General features: G+C 41.8%; 1 protein-coding gene across 4 annotated transcripts in view; it reads right to left on the bottom strand.

Annotated features, from left to right (window-relative positions):
- Ptpn13 (protein tyrosine phosphatase non-receptor type 13) overlaps positions 1-19,043 on the bottom strand; it is a 194,951-nt gene that overhangs the window by 143,180 nt on the left and 32,728 nt on the right. For all 4 annotated transcript variants that reach the window (XM_057771410.1, XM_057771408.1, XM_057771407.1 and 1 more), the window contains exon 2: positions 11,142-11,261. In XM_057771410.1, coding sequence (XP_057627393.1) covers positions 11,142-11,256 — 115 coding nt within the window. In that variant the 5' untranslated portion in view covers positions 11,257-11,261. The remainder of the gene's footprint in view (positions 1-11,141; positions 11,262-19,043) is intronic.

Raw genomic sequence — 19,043 nt, forward strand, 5'->3', positions numbered from 1 at the left:
AAGAGGCCCTGCTACAAAACACTTAATTGGTGTTTATGAATATCTGCAGCATGCTTCTTGGTGGTGGAAGGGACCCTGAAACTCCATAGAGTTCTGCCAATAAACATGACTCCTGCCAGTACCTCCACCATGAAGCCAGACTCTCAGAAAGCTAATGAATGGGGTGGATCCAGCCTTCAAAGCAATGGCTTTAATTCTAGCCATATTGCGTAGCAAATTAAAGACTCATATGGTCAGAAAAAAAGAGATATAAAGATAGATTCAGATGAAGAAAACCTCTAAACAGTTTACAGTGTGTTTAAAAATATATGTAGGCTTAGGAGAAAAAAAGAAAAAGGTCAAAGTTCTTAAAAAAAAAAAAAGAGACTAGTTGGGTGTTGTGTTGTGACATACACCTTTAATCCCAGCACTTGGGATCCGCAGGCAGGCGGATCTGTGAATTCAAGGACAGTCTGATCTACAGAGTGAGTTTCAGGATATCCAAAGACACACAGAGAAACCCTGTCTCAAAAAAACCAAAAATTAAAAATAAAAATAAAGGAAATAAAGTTTAAAATAAAGCCACATAAAGATGGAAAATACACAGAGAATCTGGATACTGTATGTTATTATTTGCCTTTGAATTGTTTGATGGCTGAGGAAGGAGCAACGGCTACTAAATGACATTTGATTATAAATACTGCTGGATTAATCCAACATATATATTTTGAAAATGCCTTGACTTCAAATTTTAAGTCAAAAGATATGCTACTTAGGAGAAGAGGTTTTGCTTTTTTTTCCACAGGAAATGAAAGGCTGTGGATTCATTCTGGGTTAAGAAAAATCAGGTTTGATCAAGGAAGGACACCCCCCCCCTCCCGAGAAATCTCCAATAGGAGCAGATGGCACAGATGATCCAACATTTCAAAGGACCTCTGTTTGAGTTTCCTCTGAGTTCTACATCCAGAACAGCCTTAAGATTGCTGGCTGAGATAATCAAGCCTCACAGAATATTCCAGTCAGGACTTGACCATAATCCTACATTTTCTTTAGGTCCCCATAAGATTATCAGAGCCCCCAATCAGCAGCAAGTAGCCTAGAAAACTATGTCCACATCCCAAAATATGGATTATGGATGTTTGTCTTTGTTTGGAGTGTTTTGGTTTCAAGTTGTTATAGATAATGGTCAGAAAGAAAGCTAAACAAAGGAGATTAGATTCAGAGATTTTGTTTTGAAAGAAGGGGGAGAAGTCCTGTGGGGCAATGGTCTTGTACCCTGTAAAGATTTGTCACTTGTATTGGTTTAAAAAAAACACTGATTGGCCAGTAGCTGGCAGGAAGCACAGACGGGGAAACCAGAATGGGAAAATTCTGGTAAAAGGAAAGGCTCAGTCTGAAGTCATCACCCAGACCCAGAGGAAGCACGATGAGGATGCCTCACTGATAAAAGGTACCAAGCCACGTGGCTAACACAGACAAGAATTAAGGGTTAATGTAAGATGTAAGATTTAGTTAATAAGAAAGCATCAGCTAATAGGCCCACCAGTTTATAATTAATGTAGACCTCTGTGTATTTCTTTGAGACTGCCTTGGGACTAGGCAGGACAGAAACATCTGTCATCAACAAATTAGGGATACAATGTTTTATAATGCCATTCCACACATTTCTCCTACAATTATATGGTTAAGGATAGAAACTATGAATTCTCTAAAGAGCAGATACGATGTCGTTATATATAATAATGTTGTCTATCTGTATCCCTGGGTGATTGGTTACAGAACCCTCCATGTACACCAAAACCTGGAGATACTCAAAGGCTATACATAAAATGGTATGCCATTCACACATAAGCTATGCAATTTTCCTGTATAATTACTTATACTGCCTAATGCTATGTCAACAGTTGCTGTAGTGCACTGCTCAGGGAGTAATGACAAGATAAAATCCTGCCTGTGTTCAGTACAGACACAGACACATTTTCAACCCACGGCTGAACTCATGGGATAAAATTCACACATATGGAGAGCTGACTTAAAAGAAATAAATCTGCCTACAATTTTGGTTTGTTCCATGATCCCATAGCTTTTAAATGTGCCCTGCAACCCTGTTCTACTGTGACTATAACTCCTCAATTTGAAGATTTCAGGTCACAAAAGGCTGCTTTTGAATTTCATTATAAGAAATACTTCAGCGTCTTTGAATTTCTCAGCCAACAAAACACTCAATTATTCAGGTAGAGAAATGAGCCTGATCCTGCAATTCTGTGTGGCTAGATGTTCAACTATGACCAAACGTACTTATAAAATGCCTGACTCTAGAGTTTGAAGTCATTAAGAAACAATATAGGCCTGTGTTTCTGATCCACAGAGCACTTCTGTGCAATTCTCAAGAAGGGGAATGGGACACTACCCAGTATTTCACATGTCCATACCAACTCACTCTCCAACACAAATGAGAACCACTGTTCCATCTATGCAGGGATCAGTGTTACAGGATGGTACCAGGCTCTCCTAACATGCTGCTTGTTCTGATCCTTATTTCAGTGTTGTGCCAATTGACAAGTCCATCAAAGAATGGGGATATATATGACTTAATATACTTCTGTAATGCTTTGTGTATTCTTTGTTGCATCTTATAAAGCTACAAGGGAAACAAACACAAGAGCAATAGCAAGCCAGAAAGTATAACCAGTCAACTATTTTACCCAAATTATATTTAAGTTATTGTATAAGAAATAATTTTAGGTGAGAAATGAGACCTAAATTGTTCTCCTTTAGGTAGTACAATCAAGAACAATACAATTTACTGTGCATATTATACCAACATTTAAAAAAAATCTTCTAAGTGTATAAATGAAAACAACCCAATAGGTGAAGTTACGTTTCTCACCAAGGATTGGGACTTCTAAGAGAATAGATGCTATGGCAATCTCCCCTATAAGCTCTTTAAGAGATATTAAACTAAGTCGCCATGATTCTCCCATCCAGACAGACGCAGATTAAGATCTTTCCTGGTAAGCCAGCTCGTGGTGCTACACAGAATATTAGAAATGGGTTAGATCAATATGTAAGAGCTAGCCAATAAGAGGCTGGAACTAATGGGCCAGGCAGTGTTTAAAAGAATACAGCTGCCGTGTAATTATTTAGGGTAAAGCTAGCCAGGCGGGGGGGGGGGGGGGGGGGGGGGGACGCAGCCCGCTGCTCCTATTTCAACAGAGTGGCACCCAACGTGATATGAACTCCATGTAAAACCTGAGAGGGCTTAAAAAAGAGAGAGAATTTAAAACAGCTTTTTGCTGTTTGTGGGTTGCGTGCTGCTAAGAAATTTTCCTGACTCAGCAGCAGCTGTTTTAAAATAATGGCTTTCTGGGCTGTGCCGCCATTGCGATCTCTGTCTGGCTCCTGCAGGAGACAAAATCTTTGAATGGAGCATTTGGATTAAAGTGCTATGATTTGTTTGATGGCAACTAGACTCGCTGTGTGCCTAAAAGGAAGTCATTGCGTGCTGTGGCTCAGAGGCACAAGCAGCTCCACCACGCTACTGGTGCAATGTGCAAGCATCAGAGGCACAAGCGGCTACGCCATGTTGGACCGGGCGGGGCAAGCAGGCAGTACCCGTTTTTGACCTAGGAATGTCACAGCTTAGATTCTTAAGCGCTTAAAGATTTAAAATTGCAAAACAAAGTGCTCCTAGATAGTAAAAAAAATTACAGATTCACAATAGCACAGATTTCAGACATAGAAGACCTATAAATGGATCACAGTGTTGGATGAATGTACGTAGGCTTGAGAGAGAGAAGAAAAAAAATAGAGAGAGAATAAAGTTAATGGTTTAAAAAAAGGGTAAAGTCTTTAAAGAGACAGAGTACAGATAGTTATAGATTAAAAGAAATAAAGAAAAATATACCACATAAAAATGGAAAATTCACAGAGAGTTTGGATTATGTACATTGCGTTTTCTTTAAAATTTCTGACTGTAAAGGAGCTAAATACAGAGACACATTTCATTATATGGGCTGCCAAGTATGGATATCATAAGGGTATTATGACTTCAGAATTTGGGTCTAAAGATAAGATGCTTTGGAGAGGGTCTTCTTTTGTTTTCACAGAGGATGAGACCCTGTGGATTGTTTCTATCCCAATAAGGTATGATAGACCATGCCCTCCTGAAAGGTTGCTGTAAACACCCTCAAAAAATTGCTTCAGTCAACTGCCCACTGAGATGAACCTGGCACACAGGTTATACCATGAAAGACCTGATTAACAGCGCCCCCATTCAGCAGGAAGCAGTTTGGAGAGAAAAAACTGTGCCCATGTTCCCAAATATTGTTTATAAATGTTTTTTTACATTTAAAGGAGGAAATGATATAGGTATGAATAATTTGCATTGGTATGGATTTTAAGGTCAGTTTGGTTATATGTATATGCATATTTCTAATCTTGATTAAGGTATTGTGATTGTGTAGTTCATTTAAAAATGTAATGTGTAATTAGGAAATATAGGTTGCTAATGGATAATCATCAATAATAGTCAAGCTTGTAGTCATGTTACTTAGATTTTCTAGATATATAGAGATATATTTCAATTAGATAGACATTCTTCATAACTTTCAAAGACTACATAACATGGCATTTAAATGTTTTAATAACTTAGGACTTTTCATGACAATGAGACAATGGTCTGTTCCTGGCAGCACCAATCTACTTCAAGAGGAAGATGGGCATCGAAGAAGATCCTTATGGAGTTTGATAGCCATTTGGGCAAGAAAACTGCTCTTGCCTGGACTATTGCATAAACTGGACACAGAGAACCCACAGAGAGAGGACTGCTGAACTTGTCTAAATGTGAGATGGTCCTTCGGGGTTCCTGACTCATGAAAGAGTCTGTGAGACATTCTTCAGGACACAGCAGATAGTGACTAAACTGCCTTTGAAATTTCCTGCTTAATGGAAATGTTTGCTGGAAACTATGGGCCTGTAGGCCAAAGATGGATGCCCCAACAGTACAGAGGAACTTTGGGTGACTGTCCAGGCAGCAAGATGTCTTTGTCATTTCTAGAGTTTTGGACTTCTTGTTTGCTTAGGTAATATTATATCCTTCTGGAGTCTTTGATGGAGTTGAAGAATGGTTAGTTATACTTATAGTTTTCCTTAGTTATGATAAAAGATAAAGTAGATATAAATATTGTAACTGTAATTCTTGCTTGATAACTGTTTTGCTATATGTAATTTTACTATGTTAAAATGAAAGCCTTCTTTTTTGTTTAAACAGAAAAAGGGGAGATGGTGTGGGAGTGATTTCTTTCTAATCTGTTGCTTTCATTGGTTAATTAATAAACTGCCTTGGCCCTTTTGATAGGACAGCAGCTTAGGTAGGTGGAGTAAACAGAACAGAATGCTGGGAGAAAGAAGCCAAGTCAGTCAGTTGCCATGATTCTCCCACTCCAGACAGACGCAGGTTAAGATCTGCATAAGCCAGCTCGTAGTGCTACACAGAATATTAGAAATGGGTTAGATCAATATGTAAGAGCTAGCCAATAAGAGGCTGAAACTAATGGGCCAGGCAGTGTTCAAAAGAAAAAAAAAGAGATTAAACTGCCTAACTTAGAAAGCATAAATTAGAAAAAAAAAAAAGTCAATACCAGCAGTTACTACCAGCGTGTTACCAGAGTAGGGCTTGTTCTCTACAGAGGCTTCATACACTTGGCAGACAACCTACACCGTTCATTTTAAGAATGCCAAATGCTAATTTCATGTTTTATAGTTTGTTTCCAGGGAACAAATAGGGTCATTTCATCTAGTTCAAACACATTTAACTTGAAGGACCTGTTAATTCTGGCCTTACAAACATAAGGCAAGACGTGGTATGTCAAAGACAACTGATGCACCCTCTTGATCAACTCAACTATGACGGCAGATAAACAGGAGTGCAGTGAAGAGTGACACACAGGCCCTAGTCTTTTAAAGGGTGAACATGCTAGAGATTTACTTGAAAACTTTCAGTCATAAAAACTTTCTTATATTTTACTATAAAGGCACTAAAAAGTCCCCGGAAGCCAAGTTGCAGTTCATTATCAATGAAGATTTATTTTTGGACTCTATTATGTTTGTTAATTAGTTTGTGTGTTTTGGTTACTATAACTTCATAGTAAATCTTGAAATTAGGTAGTGTGAGTCTTCAGCATTTGCTTTTTTCATTTCAAAGATGTTTTGGCAACTTTTAGTTCCAATAAACTTCTGTTAAATCTTAGGAGGCTCTCTCACTTTGGGCAGAGTGACAGCCCATGGGGACTACATTCTGTCACTTTAGAGAAGACTGCTACCCTTTAGTGAGAAGCCTTCTCACCAGGAACAAACAGAGCTCTCCATTTATTTTGGTCTCTAATTTTATTATATAGGTCTTCACTTATTTTTCCTCAGACTTATTTTCCTCCTATTTATTAATAACTTTTTCATTTTCAATTTTCATATTTTAATTTTTACATTTTGACAGAATGGTTAACTGAAATTTAAATTTTAATTTTAATTTTCCAATTGCTGCTATATAGAGATACTATTGTTTTTTGCATATCAGTGTGCAGGAGATATAGAAGGAATTTTGATTTTTTTAAAAAAAATATTTATATAATCCCCTACCCATATAGTTCTACTTCCCAATAACTGAATAAGATCGAATAAGACACCAGGTATGGTGGTACAGTCCTTTAATCCCAACACTCAGGGGGCAGAGGCAGGTAGATCTCAATGAGGCCAGGGCAGCCAAGGCAACACAGAGAAACCCTGTCTCAACGCCCCCCCCCAAACAAAACAAAACAAAAACCCAAAAAGTCAAATAATTTCAAAATCCTATTTTCACATCTACTTTTATCTCAAATATTTAGAATATCCATGCATTTTTAAAAGTCCATTACATACAAACAATACAATAATAACAATAAAGACAGACCAAGAAGCATACAATGAGGAAGAAAAAATTTGTTGAGACCCCCAGATGAAATTCCTCCAGAAATTTCATTTCAATTATCACATTCAAGTTAAAGAATAACAACTACTCATCCTGGCAAAAATGTAAAACTACGTCCCCTGCTGCTTATTAAAATATATATATACCAAAGTTACAGCGTGAGCAGGTAACAACAGAGGAGGAAACACTGTAGCAACCACAAAGCAAGGGTCACAGGGCTGCAATGGTGAGGGCGCATTAGGGAGGACTGGCAGCAGTGGTGAGGGCGGATTAGGGAGGACGGATGGCAACGGTGAGGGCGCATTAGGGAGGACTGGCAGCAGTGGTGAGGGCGGATTAGGGAGGACGGATGGCAATGGTGAGGGCAGATTAGGGAGGACTGGCGGCAATGGTCAGGGCAGATTAGGGAGGACAGACAGCAACGGTGAGGGCGGATTAGGGAGGACTGGAAGCAACGGTGAGGGCGGATTAGGGAGGACTGGAAGCAACGGTGAGGGTGGATTAGGGAGGACGGGTGGCAATGGTGAGGGCGGATTAGAGAGGACTGGCGGCAATGGTCAGAGCAGATTAGGGAGGACAGACAGCAATGGTGAGGGCGGATTGGGGAGGACTGTCAGCAATGGTGAGGGTGGATTAGGGAGGACTGTCAGCAATGTTGAGGGCAGATTAGGGAGGACGGGCAGCAATGGTCAGGGCAGATTAGGGAGGACTAGCAGCAATGGACAGGGCAGATTAGAGAGGACTGAGTGCAGAGTAGTTAAGAGGAAAGCTCCAGGCCATCAATAGCATCCACTCTCCCTAAAAATTATTAGAGTTCTCCTACTCAAAATAAAAGGATTACAAACCACCTCTAAATCAATTATTAACAGACCTGAGTTACAGCCTGGAGACTGAGCCTTCATGTTCTTTTCAAGTCACCACAGACTCAGTAGTTATACAAAGCCAGACCACATGTGCAACCACAGGTAATCCTCAACTGTGATCAGTAATCATGGGGGCGGGTATACTCAAGACACAGCAAAGGAGAACTACCACCATCGTCACTGCCACGTTAGTGACTGTCAGGGTTCCTAGTTTCCTTTCTCCCGAGGAGGAGAAAACTACTTCAAAGGCCAAGGAGGTACCTTCCAATGAGGCCATGTTTCTGCATCATTATCCTACCAATAATAGGAATCAAGATCTCAGTTTTAAAAACTGCTACAAGCTTTAAATTGCTAGGAATCTGGAAAGGAAGCACTGGGCTATTTTCTTGCCCAGCAATCTCCCAGGAGTGCGGCTTCCACCTCGGATCACAGGAATTTTAGCTGTACGCATGTACATTGACAGGACACAGGGCAACAGAAGCCTCAAGACGACAGTGGGAAAGCCACGAACAAGAACAGAGAAAGTTTTATACAAACGATACAGAAAGATGAAGATGGCCAAGATGGGAATACACATTTCAGAAAAATACAATTAGCTATGCATTCTATCTGCTTTCCCCCAATGTCCCAGGGTTACTCATAAACGTATCTAAAGCATCAAGACAACCACAGTCTGTCCCTGACTAATCAACTAGTGACCATTTCATCTGCTGTATCAGAGTCAGGAGGAAAACTCATAGGAAAACAGCAATGCATTGTCAAATGTAAAGATTTCCTGTAAAACAAACAAACCCTTGCTGAAGGAGGAAGGTCACTGGTTACTAAAGAAACTGCCTTGGTCCATTTGATAGGCCAGCCCTTAGGTGGGTAGAGTAGACAGAACAGAATGCTGGGAGGAAGAGGGAAGTGAGACAATTGCCATGTCTCTCCTCTCTGGGTCAGACACGATGAAGCTCCAGCCCAAAATGGATGTACACTAGAATATTCTTGGTAAGCGACCACCTCGTGGTGCTACACAGATTATTAGATATGGGTTAGTCAAGATGTGAGAGTTAGCCAAGAAGAGGCTAGATATAATGAGCCAAGCAGTGTTTAAAAGAATACAATTTGTGTGTTATTTCGGGGCATAAGCTAGCTAGGCCACAGGGAGCTGGGTGGCAGGAATGCAGCCCGCCGCTCCTTCCACACCTGGCTTTTGCCTAACAAATGGAAATGAACAACTGACAATCATAATGTCTGGTGATTTCCCAACGATCAAAGGAGTCAAATTTAATTTGTTCTTATTACTAATATTATTCTGCTAGCTACTTAGACTGAGGGCCATCCAGCAAGCAACTCCCACTGAACAATGTATAAGACACACACAGCTGCCTCACAGTGAATTTTACAATACAGCTCATGAGCCTTTATCGTAAAGTGCCAATGTATTAGGCAACAACTGCCGCTCAATGATGAGGGCCATAAACACAGCTTGCAGTTCTAGCAGCATGAGATGTAAAGAGGGAGAAGCCCTCAGGGTGCTGAGAGAGGTGAGATGCTTCCCATGCAGTGAGTCATGGCAGTTGGTGCAATGAAGCTGCTCTCACTCCCTTGCTGCATATCCGCAGTGCGCGCTGTCTCTGTCATCCTTCCGGCACACTTTTGGAAGTGGTTTCTTCGCACACACAGTCCTCTGATCCGAATCAATGCCCAAAGGGCAACAATGACACCTTCCATCCATTGGCCCCTCCCACAGCACCTCACAAGGAGATGTTTGTAACATAACTGAATATTGTTAATTGCCAATTGAGTATGACACCTTTGAAGTACAGCAATATGATCTATCCTTCAGCTATATACTGCCACACTTTGGACTGCCTTGTAAGTGAATTTTCTGAGAAAGTTGAGTGCTCATTTAAAATAAACAAGATTTGGTAAATGATTTTAGGTGAAAATTATTCTGTTACCTAGACTAGTCCCAGCTATAAACTGAGGTCTCAGTAACAGTCTTTCAAGTCCGGGTAACAAGAGATCCCCCATGGTAATAAGCAGCCCCATGGGTAACAAGCGGTCCCCTGGGTAACAAGCGGTCCCCTGGGTAATGTGCAGTGGTTCTCAGTACCTGGGCCCTGGTACTTTTTGTTCAAGTTCCTCCTTGGACTCAAAATCAGCAGTATCAAAAACAAAGCTCCAGTCAACTCCAGAGCCCTGGTCTCCCCTTCTTCCCATTTGCTCTAGATTTCATCCTCCTGTGCTCTTCTAACCCTCCTCTGAGGGTTCTCGTGCACGTGGCAGTTGGCAATTCTGTCCTAAGACATTTCTCAAACTGCAGTGTGCATCATAACGTCCTCGAGGACAAGCTCCCGAGATCTGGAGTAGCTCTACCTTCGGGGCTCTGTGCTGTGGGCATGATCATTTGCATTCTGACAAGGTCTTGGTGAGGCTCTGTCATTGGTCCAGAGCCCACACTGGGAAGACTATTTACTTATTCGCTTTTTTTTTTTTTTTTTTTTTTAAAGACAGGGTTTCTCCGTATAACAGCCCTGACTGTCCTGGAACACACTCTGTAGACCAGGCTGAATTTGAACTCACAGAGATCCACCTGCCTCTGCTTCCTGAGTGCTGAGATTAAAGGCATGCGCTACCACACCTAGACACCCAACCAAAGTTTTAAAGACTGGTTCTTCCATTAGATAAAGCCTTTGTCCACACAGGTGGTATCCACGTGACATGAACCACACCACAGCAAATAGTTTTGAACAACCAAAGTCCTATTAACTTCCAGATCCCAGATGCAAGTCAAGCTTCTGGATCAAGCAACCACTTACAAGAGAGATACCAGACTCCTTATTCAGTCCGCACTGCCTCGGTGTGGCAGCAGAAAAGCAGCCCCTGCTCGCCAGCCAGGAGTGTTTTCTCACTCCTTCCTCTCACAAGACCATCTCCCACTTTTCTTTGAGGCGTGAGCTCTGGAGCCCCTCTTCTCTTCCTTTCGCCCCAGGCAAATCTTCCTCCTGGGTGATCTTACAGAGCCACTCAAGGCCCTGGCTTCGTGACCCTTGTCACAGTTATTAATAGTTACATTCGACACTAGAACATGAGCTCCCAGCAAACAGGAAGTGCTTTAGAGAATCACTCTGTTTCCGGTGGCTGTTGCTGTGGCCAGCATATGCAGTGTGTTCAAATGAATACAAGCAAACTGGACTTTTCCAGTCCCGAGACGCCTAAGATGAAGTATTTCTTTCTTTCTACATTCAACCAAAACTAGGATTACTGAAACAGAAACTAATTCACTACTGGCTACCTGTTTTTCAACTATTCAACCTGCAAAATACAATGTTTAAGACATGACTTACCTCTTCTGAATAGTTCTTGGAGACTTTCAGCACTCTGGTTTAACACAGCCCATATCTCCTCCTCCTGCAGTGGTCCACCCCGAACCTCCAGGGCCTCTGCTAGTGACACATGCATATTACCTAGGAAACAGATGAGAAAGCGTCTTTGTGAGCAATGTAAGTGCCCTTCCATCAGTGAAAGCCCTGCACCAGAGGCAAGCTATGTACTCCCATCCACCTAAGCTTCTAGTGTGGCCTTCGATCTAAATACACCTTACAGACTGAAACCTGGGAAAAGTGAAGAGACCAGAAGAAAGACTCTCAAAACAGCTTCTTGGTCTGCCTAACAGTGCTAACAGCAAGGCTCCTGAGAAGAGTGGGGTTGACTACCTCATGAGAGAAGACAGAAAGCACAGGGGACTAGGTAGTCCCCAAACTACAGATGACGAAGCAAGTAGTTCAAAGCTCTTTGGTGTTCAGCTCCAAGCTTCATCTCAAACATAAAAAGGAATAGAGAGAAGGCCCCTCAGTCATCACGAGAGGACATTGGGAGCACGAGGAAACGCATCCCTGTGCTCAGTACAGATTTTTATATTCTTTGATGTATATGTTATTATGAAAACTTTACACTGAAGGAATGAACTATTCCTAAACTCAATGAGGCTGCTAATTCCCCACTTGCTCTAGCACCCGTTTCCTCTCAGCACCTTGGGAAAAATAATAATGGTGAAGCCACTTTGGATAGCTATGATGAGGAAGGAGGTTAAGCTTGCGACAATGTTTTATATGTAATGGAATTAACAAAAGACCAGAAAAGTTTCTCTCAGACAATATTTATAACATGTTCAGTAAGTGATAAACTGATCAGATTTGAGATTTTCTATTGGGCTCAATAATTCTCCTTTACTTTGGGAAGGGGAAGATGCAGGCAGCTTCGTACAAGCCTCCCGTGTGCTTTTCCTGAGCTGATCTATCTCAGAGAAACATCCTTACACAGACTTCTCAGACTTGTGGTTCTCCAAACCTGCTTAACCAAGATGCTAAGGCAGATGAGCAGTGGCTGGAAGACAGAGGCCAGCAGGGTCAGAAGCAGACTAGACAAACCGCACGCGGTAAGCTCTGTAGTTAACTTCTAACTACACTCATTACGTTTATAAAAATTGGCCCTTGTTTTAGTTGTTGGTGAGGGTTGTCCAAGAGATTCCCCAAACACAGGCTACTGTTGTTGCTATTGGTTTTCTAGCAGGGGTGGAAGGCAAGTTCCTGTTGTTGAAGATACTGTACACTTTGAACACAGGGCCCAGAAATCCTGAGATGGATCCGACATGAATGCCTCCTCCCTGGTAAGTAACGTTCACGGTACCAGAAGGTGCAAGCTTCCTGAGGAGGGAAGCAACCCATAGTCCTACCCAGCTATGGTGCCTATGATCCACACAAAGGCTGGCACAGCAGATTAACCTACGGGTGCAGTGGTGACACACACACCTCATAGACAACCAGCAGCTCTCTATTTGAACGTAAGGCCCCATTTAACAAGAGGGCAGCCATGCTGGGACTGGAAACCTAGCCAAATACTACTAGGAAACTTGTCTTTTCAACGAATAGAAATCATTACATAAAACCACAACTGATAAAAATGCAGACTTGTGGAGCCTACTCCCAACTGATGCATCCACAATACAGCTCCTGCCTTAAAGGAGTTGAGAGGTCATTGTGGAAGAGGGGTGAAAGAATTGTAAGAGACAGAGAGAAATGGAGTTTGCTGTGGAACTGTGTCTTATAGATGTCAAGAAGGAACACCCGGAGAGACTCACCAACATAGCTGCTAAAACAGGAGCTGAACAAGGCAACACCCACAGACGTGCTAACACAGAAGAGGAAGGCTCAAGGGGCCTCAGGCCTAGACAAAGAACTACAGCAACGAAGGATGCTAAGGTTAGGAGAAAAAGTCTTCTCCAGAGAAAAGCACACCCTTTGGTTATCCAATACCAACTGGTCAGCCCAGAACAGACACATACAAGTAACACACAGACTGAGCAGGTACTTCTTATATCTTTAGGAATACACAGACACAGACACACACACACACACACATACACAAACAGAAAGAGAGAGAGGGGCAGTTCCAGCAACAAGTGAGGCCAGCCTTATCGTTTAACCTGCTTGTTTTTATGTATAGTGAAAAAAACATGAAACCATTTTATTTGAGAAAGCAGAGTTTCAATTCAGTTTCTATAAGAAATGAGGTTATTCACTCACACCTCTGCCCACACCAAAAGTTTCTAAGTTTCCATGTGCTTCATCATAACAACAGCGTATCATTATAATAGGAGATGCGCTGCTAAGAGATACGTGGGTTATTATCTTCCTCATGAACTGCTTTAATAGACTCAAGTTTCAACAGAGGCATCAAGATAGTGCAGCAATCAGATACTAGCAGGGCCTGTGAGAAGGAGAACCCCATAGCAAGTTTCCAGAGAGTCTGAGAACCGGTTAGATGGCTCCTCAGCCTACACACCCTGCAGAGAGAAATTGCACAAGCAGGACTTCTTTGAAGAGATGTGCTGGTTCTCATGTCTCCCCTAAAACTGAAGGGGTGTGGGAAGGGGCCTTGCTCTCACCTCAAGGGAGTGAGAGAGGCTGTGTTGGGACCACGTGACATGCTTGATGCGTTCTCTGGCATTAGACCAATATCTGTTACCACTCTACAGTCCCACAAGGGTGAGGGGGCACATGGTATCAAAGGAAGCCATGGTTTCATGGGTGGGAAAGGACAGAAGGCAGGCTCTGCAGCGGAAACCCTTCCTGTAGGACAAGAAAGTCCCAAAACATAGGCAGTAATGCCGCTGTGCAATGCTGTACGGACGCTAAAGCCACGGCAGGAATACGTTTAAAACAGGCGACTAGCAGGTGAAAATCTGTTTAAAAAACAGGTTCCTCGGATTACTCTTAAGGATGATGAGGGAGGGGGACTTGAGGGGGGAGGGGGAGGGAAATGGGAGGTGGTGGCGGGGAGAAGGCAGAAATCTTTAACTGTCATTTGTTCCTTGGTAGTTTAATAGAAAAGCTGTCAGGATTACCCTCCTAAAGTGTAACTCAGATCCCGGTCCCACTCCCAATCATTCAACTTTTCATCATGCTTAAGATTCTAAGTTTGCTCTGAGCCATACAGTTCTTAGTGATTGTTTTCTTCCCTGATGGGATGTAGTACTGACTCCAGAGCCTGTATCCATCAAATCATGACTCTTTGCTCCCTGCTGGCCCTTTGTACCCACCATTTTGCTTTTTGTCTCCATTAATTTGAATTGTTCCGTATTTCACATAGAATTGTTTATTTTTATGCTTTATCTATGTTATGACATAAATCAGGTTTTATTCCTTTCTATGACTAATATTCCACTGTGCACGAGTGTTCATGTGTGTGAGTGTGTGCACACGTCGTAACTCTTTCATATCATGTATGTTTGGATTGTTGCCACCTTTTACCCACTGTAAACGGCACTGGTGTGAACATGAATATATAAATATCTGCTCAAAAAAAAAAAAAAAAAAAAAACAGGTTCCTCCTTACCAGGAGAGCATGGGCCCACATAACCAGCTAAACAGGGCTGCTGGGAGCATGCAGATACTAAGGGGAAGCTCTAGGGGAGAGGGAAGTTAGAAGGGAACTAGGAGCAGTGAGATGAGGGAAAGCTAGGGTCGAGATGAGAGAAGAATAAATTAAAAATAAAAATGAAAACAAAACAAGAAACAGATTCCTCACCAGCACTACGGGGTGAGGTGACTAGACCTGAGTGAGGGGTGAGGGGCTAACCCAAAGTACTAACGTAAGTGCACAGAGAACCACCAAACATCTAACAGGAGAAGCAAGAAGAAGAAAGGAGGGGAGAGAGGAGAAAGAGCTTTACTCTAGAGTAGCCTCAGAGAGCAGCAGGCTGAGACCCGGTGTTGCGCTGGCTGGCTGGGGGAATACCTTTCCGGGGCTGTCACAGGAAGCGTGGTTCCAATGAAGACTCTTAAGAGCCAAGGGGAAACAGTCATGCTTTACCACACACTTGGCTCAAGGAGGGGGGTGCGGGGGGGGGGGGTTGCCCAGCTCTCTACTCTCTCTTTGTTCTCAGTTTTAAGTGTGATGTGGACAGATAGTGCAACTTGACGGGGCGGGCACAGACACTCCCCTCCCCCAGACACTACATCCCTCCACTGGCAGATAACTAGGGAGAGACGCTGAAGATTCAGGCTGAAAAGAGGGCCTGTGATATGCAGAGAAGGCGCTTTAATTACGCGCTCCATGGGTGTCTTTTAGCTTAAGTGGCTGTAATCATTTCCACTATCAAAGAGTAGTAAGAGGCCTGGGCATGGTGGAACTCCTTTAATCACGGGATTTGGGAGGCAGAAGCAGGAGGATCTCTGAGTTTAAGGTCAGCCTGGTCATCTACAAATCCCAGGTCAGCCAGGAAAACTCGAAAGGGAGAGAAGGAGGGAGGAACAAAAGAGTAACGAAAGAAAGATGGAGAAACTGCCTTTGAGAAATAAAGACAAAGAGAAGTGACATCATGGAAAGTAACTTGTTTATGATTATGCCTTAAGTATATCATTTTTAAGTTTTTGTTTATGCTTTTAAATAAGCTGGTTTTTAAAACATAATTATTCCTTATATAAGAAGGAATTTAAAAACCCCAAATAAATTTTTATGCAACAAAACTTTTCCACTGCTTGCCTTTTCTACCCACAATGACACTTTTGATGCTGATGCACTGGGTTCTGAATTACAATATATTTTTAATTTGAAGTATTATTATTGGGGAGTATTATACAGTGTGTGAAGATGTATTGCTGTGATTGGTGTACTAAAAAGTTGAATGGCCAATAGCTAGGCAGGAGAATATAGGTGGGACTTCCAGGCAGAGAAGACTGTGGGAAAAAAGGCAGAGAAACCAGTGAGACATGGAGCAAGTTAAACACATACTAAGGAGAGGTAAGAAAGTCACATGGCAAAACGTAGATTAACAGGAACAGGGTAATCTAGGTTATAAAAGCAGGCTGGAAAAAGCCTAAGCTAAGGCCAAACTTTGACAATTAATAGCAAATCTCAGTGTAGTTATTTGTGAGCTGATGGTCCAAAGTAAAGTCTGACCACATGTGGCACCGAAACGTCCACCGTAAATTCACATAGGGCCCGAGAAAGCCAACAACAACAACAACAGTCAGACTGGGCTTCCTGGTGACCACAGCCTCTCAGGTGGACCCACTGCTTGCAGCACACAAAGGCACAGCTCTTTAAGAGGCCCTGCTGGACAGCCAAGCACTACTCAGCACTAGGTACAAGTGCCTGCCTAGCACGGAAATAGCAACTTCCCAGAGCTGGCATGGGAAGCACTGCTGGGACGGTTAGACACAGCTTCTGCACCTGCCTGTGAACCCAAAGGGGACAGAACCAGCCACCACTGCACCATGTGCTAAGTTAGCTGCACAGTAGCTGGCGTGACAATTTAAGATTTGGCTCATGTCGTCAGGGAGGGTGTGGGCACACAGAGAGCCCAGTCCAGGCCAAAAACCCTCTAAATAGGTACAGTATGTTTTAAATGTGCTTAAGTGTACAGAAAAGAAAATGAGTACAGTCATAAAAATATAGGTAAAAAATAAAGTCTTAATGAAAGAGTTAAGTAATTAAAACAGTGGGGCACATAAACTTGGGAAATGCACATGGTATCTAGATCCTATATGATGCTTTGTTGACTTTGAATTTTTAAATGCTTAAGAACAAGAAACAATAGCTCCGAGAGACATTGGATTATGGAAACTGCTAAATTAAACTAACCTATATATTTTAAGGATGTCTTAACTTCAGAATGGAAGTTAGAAAATGTGTCATGTTGTGGAAAAGGATGTGCCTGTTTCCACAGGAAATGAAAAGCTATGGATTCATTTAAAATTAATAAAGACCAGATTTGTTTGGAGGAGACCTTCTGAAAACCATGATTACCGACATAAAGAAAGAAACCAAGACGATAGGACAGGTGATGTATAGGCTAATCCCTATACGATGAGAAAAATTCTGAGACTGAATGAGACATGAAAAATCTTCTTAGCTACTGAGTCCTCATGACTTATTATTACATGGCATCCTTTCATATGAAATGAGTAGAGGTTTGGTAATACTGTCCAAACAGACTTATAAAGTTAAAAGATGCCTTTTGCCTGCTCAAACAAAAAACTAAAAATATTTTTGGCTGACTTATGCACACTGCACATTCCATACTTGTGTTAATGCACATATACATGTTAACTTTAAAAGTTTGTGTGTGTGTTTTTAAAAAAGGACCAATGAAGATAAGCAACCCAGGTGATCCGTATTTTCAGAAAGCCTCTGTTGCAGTTTCCTCAAAATTCTGCATCCAGAACAACTTCAAGGCTGATAGCTGAGATGGTCCAACCTCACAGACGATTACAGCCAAGACTTCAGGTAAGCTCTACACCTTCCAATCACAAACACTGAGGACAACTTATGCTGGAGAGGTTGTGGGGTAAAGGGAACATTTCTGCATTGCTGCTGGGAATGCCAACTGGTATAATCTCTTTGGACATCAGTGTGGCGATTTCTCAGATAATTAGGAAACAACCTTCCCTTCCTCAAGACCCAGTAATACCATTTTTGGGTATATATCCAAAGAATGCTTAATCGTGCCACAAGGACACGTGCTCAACTATGTTCATAGCAGCTTTGTTTGTCATAGCCAGAACCTGGAAGCAACCTAAATGCCCCTCAAGTGAAGAATGGATAAGGAAAATGCGGTACATTTACACAATGGAGTACTACAGCAGAAAAAAATGACGACATCTTGAATTTTGCAGGAAAAATGGATGGAGCTAGAAAACATTATTTTGAGTGAGGTAACCCAGACCCAGAAAGACAATTATCACATGTACTCACTCATAGGTGGTTTTTAAACATAAAGCAAAGAAAGCCAGCCTACAAACCACAATCACAGAGAATTTAGACAACAATGAGGACCCTAAGAGAGACTTACATGATCTAATCTACATGGGAAGTAGAAAAAGACAAGATCTCCTGAGTAAATTGGGAGTAGGGGGACTTCGGGAGAGGGGTGAAGGGGGGAGGCGAGAGGAGGGAGGGGAGCAGAGAAAAATGTAGAGCTCAATTTAAAAAAAAAGAAGAAAAAGACCATTTACCAAGAAAACCCTCATGAAAACTCTGAAGTCTAGTCTAACTCAACAACTGCAGACACCAATACTAGAAACACAAAATACATAAATAATCGAGGCAACAGGACTTCTCCAAAAGTCCTAATTCTTTAAAACCTGAATACAAAGACAAAGCAATGGTAGAAATTCCAAAGAATCCAAAATCTGTCTAGTCTTAAAATTACCAATGACCTCATAGAGGCTCTGTGAAGATCTGTGAGGTCATTCCAAGAATAAACAAACAAATTAATGAATAAATAAATAAATGTGATTCAAAACAATAAGATATTTTTTTCTTGAAGATGCTGACAAGAAAATGAACAAAGAGAGACTCGACAATAACAAAATATCTATAAAAATCTGAAAACAAAAAGTTCAATAAACCAACACAGTGAAAAGCGCTCACCAAGAGGCTAGAGGAGGACGACAGACAGACCGACACACGGACCGCAGGAAGGGAAGACAAAGCTGGAGGACATTAAGATAACAACACGAGCATGACCTCAAGACCCCCGATGGAGCTAGCAGTGTAGCTCAGGTCCTAGAATGCTTTTCTGATATATGTAAAGTCCTGAATTTGATCTGCTTATCACATAAAAGCCAGACCTACTGGCAATTGCCTGTAATCCTGCATTTGGAACACAAAAGCAGAAACATCAGAAATTCAAGTTCACCCTCAGTCATGTAACAAATTAAAGCAAAAATTGATACTAGAAA

The sequence above is a fragment of the Chionomys nivalis genome, chromosome 6 (assembly GCF_950005125.1).
Source record: "Chionomys nivalis chromosome 6, mChiNiv1.1, whole genome shotgun sequence".
NCBI lineage: Eukaryota > Metazoa > Chordata > Mammalia > Rodentia > Cricetidae > Chionomys > Chionomys nivalis.